Here is a 6,289-nt window from a genome sequence, read left to right on the forward strand (position 1 = left end):
CTCGAAGCGTATTATATGTAGGAGTCATCCCGAAGGCATGGAGATACTTTAGACCTTTGCGAGACAGACCTGCAGCTTGTAATGTAATCCCAATTCTCTTAGGAAGATTATTTGATAGCTTTTTATGCCGGGAAAAGGCCAATGAGGACGCAATCATTGTAGTGAGTCCATGATGAGGTTTCTGGCCAGATTGTTTCGTCTTGCTTAGGGTTGGGCAACTGACTCAACGATAGAGAAGAATAATGGTGCCCTATGTCGGACAATCTGGTGCATGCTTCCAACATTCCCAGGGGTCTTTTCAGCGTCCCATGCCCCAAAAAATTGAGATTCGTCTTGCATCAGGTTTTCAAATTCATCTGCGATGATGCAGGTAAAGACATGTCGAAGAATAGAAAGAATACGCTTAGGCTTATGCTTGATGATATAGCGTTGCGTGTCGGAATCAAGGAGAATATCAAGAAGAAACCCTTCTACAAGTTGATGCTTTCCAGTCTGCCTTTGCCCTGTATGCTTATCGATCATAAAAAGGAGGAACTGGTTCCTAGAAAAATGACCCTTCTTCATCATTGCCATGATTTCGGTATAGCAGGCATGAGTTGCTTTGTTTTGAGCTTTCGGTGTAGTATTCGGGGCACCATCATCGGTGAACGGAAGGGAAAAGTTAGAGGGGGTATCTTCGGCCTCTTCAATCGACTCTTCTTCAGATAATGTATCATCTGTGTCTGAAATTATTTATCATTTAGTATATGATCATTGTAAGGTTAGATAGACATACCGTATGAAGTTTCACAATTAGAGGATAAAGACATCTTTAGTGATGTTCAAAAACTAATAGATAATGTGAAGCTTGATCTAACGATTCAAATGATATTAATATTATGTTATGAATATGTCCGGTCTCAACAATCAATTCAAGATAACTTTCATACATCACCACATATAAGGTGGCGGGAAAGGCTCACGAAGGCAGGACTTTCTGGCTTAGGCCCCCGTCGTGCTGGCTCCGCCAATCACCTTCAGGGGGATACCAGGGTCCACCGAAAGGTGGCCTGAGGTATCTGAGGCTAGTTTAGACGACATTATCGTTTAGAGTGTAGGCGCTAACTAGATTAAGGATCTAGCGTCGACAGTGTGGATGAGGTAAGCTTCAGCTGACGAACCAGGGGCGCGGATAGTGCCATCCCGGCGATGGTAGGACCGAGACATGCGTATGACAAATGATGCAGTTCGGGTGAAGGCCATGTGAAATACAAGACTTCGTAGCATGCGTGTGTTAGTGCTGACGGTGACTCTGTGGGTATGGACCAGCAACCACAACTACCACACAGTATTGACAAACATTGTGACGTTCTCCTTGTACTTTTATCTCCCCTGTCCAATAATGCCAATTACTCGAAGCGATACTGCAGAGTACGTACTTGTGGTCCGCGCCTCGCTGAAATAAACTACAGAAATAACTCTGCCAAGCTTCACTGTACCGGGGAAACTGTGTGGCCACGGATGCACGCTCATGTCCTCCAGATCTCATTGAGCCCGAACAAGGTGTACTGAAGTACTAAACAGGGGGTTCAATGGCTGGTCAAATGTAGGAGCAGACCAGCAGCAAATTTATATCCGGGATTCTCCGAATAGAGTTGTGTACAGCACTCAAAAAATACCCGTACCTCATGGGCCCCATTGCGATACAACACTGCTCCGCCTCACGAAGTACAACAACCTCAAACTAGCTTGATCAAAGCCTAACACTGACGCAGGCTGTCCTTTCGCATCGGGGGGCATGTTACATCTCAGGTCGAGACTCCCAGCCAAAGGGAGACGCTAGAGCCAAGGGCAGGATGTACGACAAGGAAACCTGAAGGTTCAAGGCCCTATACGGGACCCGTTCACCTCGGAGCTCCGGCTTACTATGAAGACCTGCAGGTCCGGGCATCCGATTTTGAGTTGGACCGCAAGTCTCCATTACTCTGGCTGATGACCGTGGCAAAGATCCTCTGGTCTTTGAAGCAGGCTGCGTATTCATTCCATCTCGTTCAGGGAATAGAACGTGTTCCATCAAATCGGCGTCTACATGGCGCCATTTGCCAGCTTCGGATCCAAAATCTGGGAGGTCGTACACACCAGGTCTGGCTTTCCAGGAGCATACAAAAGAAAGACGATGTCATGCAAAATATTCAAGACACCCATTACAAGCTCTCTCAAGAAGAAGCATATAGACAAGACCGCCTCAGCTGGCCCCGTGACACTTCAACATGGGACGTCATCGCGTGTCTTCCTCTGTCTCGTTGATGAGATGGGCTACTCTCCTTTGGACTCTTCTTTGCTCTTCAGCTTCCGCTCTCGAAACAAAGCCCCAGGCGACTTATCCACTCCCGCATGAGGCGGAAACCTCAGTCATATCGTCGAATGTCCTCCAAGTGCGAGCCGACGTGAAGCCCTTCACTCTTCGTATCATGCCCTTGGGGGCATCCATCACGGCTGGATATGGCACTACTTTCGAGCAAGGATATCGGAAGCCCCTCAGAGACCAGCTACGTTGGCGCGGCTGGCCTGTCAACATGATCGGGAGCTCACGTGGCGCCTCCGAGGTGAACTTCAAGAACGATCAACATGAAGGCCACGGGGGTCACGTCGTTAGCCAGACAATCGATGACTCAAACCTGAGCCTTTATCGGATGCCCAACCTGATTCTCATCAATTGCGGCACCAACGACGCCGCCGGTGACAATGTTCCGACCACGGGAGATAGAATGAAGCTTGTCTTAGACCATCTTTACAACAAGGTTGACAACGTCACTATCATCCTGTCAACCTTGGTTCCCAGACTCGACGAATCCGCCGCCGATACATCCAGCATCAGCGCGCAGTATCGTACGCTAGCTTCGAACTACGCCGCGGCCGGCCGCAAAATAATACTCGCAGAACTGGGCAGTGGTCTCTTTGACAGCAGCACGGATTATTATGACAAGATTCACCCCAACGACAAAGGCGCAGCGAAGGTTGCGGCAGTTTGGGATCAAGCAATCTTGGAAGCAGAGGACAGGAATTTCATTACGGAGGCCATCGACACCGGAATCCCCGATATTAGCAACGGTGAGGATTCTGGAGGACAGGGCACATGTGCCGTCGTTCGTGGAGGCCTGCGCGGGCCGGTCAAGACGCAGTCAGGCTGGGGATACAACGACGGCACGTATGCGCATAAGGATGATTCCACGGTTGGTCCGATCGACCTCGGGCATACCGTGATAGGTGACATCGAACCTGGAACAGGCGGTATTTGGTTTGCTCAGTTGGTCAACCCGGGAAACGCTGACTTCGGTGACTATCTCGACGAGCTTGTCTACTGCACGGACACGGGGCCGGGCCAGGTGCCCGGGCCATGTCTCATGTGGGAGAACTCGGACGGCAACTACAACAAGATTGACGCCAAGCGCCTGGACATCGGTCTCAAATGCCTCGCGCGAGGCATCCGCTTCGGGGATGTCAACGGGGATGGTCTGGACGACGCCATCTGCATCAACCAGGAGGCGAAGATGTACGTGGCCATCAACAAGGGCGGAAACCCTCCTACCTTTGAGGTCCTTGAAAACGGCGGTCTCGTCCGGGGTACCGGCAGCGAGCAAACGTGCGACTCCCAGGCCCAGGTCAGATTGGGTGACATGGATGGCGATGGTCGTCTGGACTACTGCTGCATCGACAAGAAGGGTGACATCTACTGCTGGCGCAACGGCGGCTCGGGTAAAGCGCCAACCGCCAAAGAGAACGGCTACTGGCAGGAACTTGTGAGTCTCGAGGTGTCTCTTCTCCAATCTCTCGTGACTGACATCAATACCCCTTTTAGGTCGGCGGAATCACCTTTAAGGCCAAGGGCGAGGGCGAGGGTATCGATGGAGTCCGTTTCGTCGACATCAACGGCGATGGCCGAACCGACTGGGTCTACATACACAAGGACGGATCCAGCGATATCTACGTCAACCAGCGTGGAAGCTACAGCGAAGACGGTAAAGGCCTCGCGCCTCACTGGGCGAAGGCATCGTCAACCCACGCGGCGTTCGGCGGGCTGGACACGCGGGACAATATCTATTTCGGTCGACTCCAACCCAGATCGTCTCGCGGCGACAACCTTCCCGCTAGAGCCGACCGTATTGTCGTGCAAAACTTGACAGCAACCGCGGGTAAGAATGACCCCAAGGTACAGCTCTTCTTTCAGACCAACCTGGGCGCCGGTGGTACGAAGCTCAAGGGAGACGGTGTTTTCTACTGTGATATGTTTGGCAGTGGCAGCGACGGTGAGTGTTCCTTGTCTGTCATTCCTCGTGATATCGGCTAAGATGCAAGAAAAGACTATCTGTGGGTGCTTTCGACGGGCGCCATCACCCTGTTCAAGAACATCCACTCGCCACCTCAGTGGGGGCCTCTTGGACAGATCATCGACATCGAGAGGGACCGAAAGAGCATTCATTTCGTAAGTTGGAACGCAAGTCGCGAACATCCTGGGAAGCTGACGTATCGACAACAAGGGTGACTGGGATGGTGATGGAAAGTGCGACATCCTGGCGGTTGAGCGCCATACAGGCCGCGTCGAGTGGTGGCGCAATCTCTACAAGACCGGCGACAAGGTGCCTACCTTCGCTGCCCCCAAGTGGGCTGTCGACTCCTACGACCACCTATGTACCGAGGGCTGGGGTAACGGCGTCTATGACTATGGCCTTGAGTTTGCCGATCTTGGTACGTGCTCATCTTCGTCGAGAGGTATATTGTGCAAGGTATTGACTATTAGAAAGATGGTGACAAGAGGGTTGACTACTTGTGCATGAAGAAGAATATGCAGGTCTTTGGGTCCTTGAATAAGGCGGGAGGGCTTCAGTATAAGGATCAGATCAAGCTCGCCCCTGATGAAGGCAAACTGGACCGAGCCAACTTCAAGTGGGCCGATGTAAGTGATCATGAGTACCTTGGCCTAGGCCCTTTGTCTCTGGTAAGGAAATATGTTCTGATCAAAGCATCTCTCCGCAGGTCAACGGTGACGGAAAGGCCGACTTGATCTGGGTCGACAAGTTCAATGGCAAGGGACGCCTCTGGACTAACGGCGGATTCACACCGGCCGCCAGCAGTAGCATGACCTGGAACTACGAGGGCTTTCGCTTCGACGGCTACGGCCGCGGGCAAAACATTCACTTCCCCAAGATCGGGACCAGTGGCCGCGCTGACTACCACGATGTCTGGCCGGATACGGGAATTTCCAACACCTGGTTCAACGAGTGTTCGCGCGAAGGCGAAGGTCAGGATGACTACCCGACTCCCATTGACCCCAACTTACCTGTCGTGGGTTCATGGGCTTCGTTGAATCCAACTTGGCAGGACCTTACCCCGGAAAGTGTCATTGTCACGAGCAAGGGTGACTTCACCATCCCATACACGGACCATCAGGTTTATTCCACTTTAGCGCTGACAGGGGTATGATGGCGCCCAGTTAGTGTACTTCTAGAATCCAATCACAACGCGGTACGAAAATTACAGCCTTTGCGCCTTTTTGCCTGCTCCATTGCTCATTGCAACTCTACTTGGTACTATCCAAACGATGAACTATGCTTTCGATGCTCCCATCAACTTCAGACGCCGCCGCTTCCGATAACGAGGTATCTGAGGATGAGCTCACCACTGAATTTGTATGGAGAGTGCCATCTGATGCTACCACCGCTGCGGAAGTGGATTCGGAGCCCCAATTACAGCAACCTCAGGTTGAACCTGCAACATCCTCCGCTGGATCTCTCCCTACGCCAATTGGACGACCTGGGGATGCCTCCTACGTAGCCATTGATCCTGCTACTAAGAGGCCTCTAGGGCAGCCTGGAGCGTACTTTGAAAAGATGAAAGGATACGTCTCATACTATCACTACCCCGAAGCGTTGCTTGATCTCTCCATTGGCGTCCAAGGCCCTCTCTGCGCTACCGACACGGAGAGTGTATCCTGTGGGACTCCAGGTTGTACTGGCTGTGGGATTTTCCATAGCAATGGTCTATCCCTAGACCCCATGCTTCACGATCGCCCTCTAGCTTCCTTTGAAGAGCTTGCTAAGCGGTGGGATCTTCCGCTTGTCCTTTTCTCCCAGTTATTTGATGAAGGCATGTATAAGACGATCGCAGAGCACTCCAACCTATACGCCCAAAGGCATGAAATCTCGATTAGGCCTGTCACCGCCGGCCATATCCGAATATGGCTTGGCCTTGTCCTTTACATGGGTACCTTCAATATCGCTTCTCGGGGGGATCTCTGGAGTAGGCACGGCCA

General features: G+C 51.8%; 2 protein-coding genes across 2 annotated transcripts; one reads left to right on the forward strand and one right to left on the reverse strand.

Annotated features, from left to right (window-relative positions):
• Nucleotides 1-204: 204 nt before the first annotated feature.
• P152DRAFT_445287 (uncharacterized protein) lies at nt 205-809 on the reverse strand (the record flags this gene model as incomplete). Its single annotated transcript, XM_033677843.1, has 2 exons — nt 205-722; nt 776-809. The coding sequence occupies 2 exons, from the start codon at nt 807-809 to the stop codon at nt 205-207; spliced, it is 552 nt and encodes a 183-aa protein (XP_033538784.1).
• Nucleotides 810-2,151: 1,342 nt separating this feature from the next.
• P152DRAFT_9677 (uncharacterized protein) lies at nt 2,152-5,544 on the forward strand. Its single transcript, XM_033683390.1, has 6 exons — nt 2,152-3,779; nt 3,839-4,286; nt 4,341-4,462; nt 4,518-4,725; nt 4,782-4,933; nt 5,014-5,544. Exons 1-6 carry the CDS (start codon nt 2,250-2,252, stop codon nt 5,458-5,460), a joined length of 2,907 nt encoding a protein of 968 aa, XP_033538785.1. The 5' UTR covers nt 2,152-2,249; the 3' UTR covers nt 5,461-5,544.
• The last annotated feature ends 745 nt before the right edge of the window (nt 5,545-6,289 follow it).

This window comes from Eremomyces bilateralis (genome assembly GCF_010015585.1).
Source record: "Eremomyces bilateralis CBS 781.70 unplaced genomic scaffold P152scaffold_1, whole genome shotgun sequence".
Classification (NCBI taxonomy): domain Eukaryota; kingdom Fungi; phylum Ascomycota; class Dothideomycetes; order Eremomycetales; family Eremomycetaceae; genus Eremomyces; species Eremomyces bilateralis.

Bases quoted from the DNA above. Each gene is read 5' to 3' on its own strand.
- P152DRAFT_9677 (XM_033683390.1), top strand. From the start codon at position 2,250: ATGGGACGTCATCGCGTGTCTTCCTCTGTCTCGTTGATGAGATGGGCT. The intron at 4,287-4,340 runs GTGAGTGTTCCT...ATGCAAGAAAAG, and splicing joins GTTTGGCAGTGGCAGCGACG to ACTATCTGTGGGTGCTTTCG. The intron at 4,726-4,781 runs GTACGTGCTCAT...ACTATTAGAAAG, and splicing joins CCTTGAGTTTGCCGATCTTG to ATGGTGACAAGAGGGTTGAC.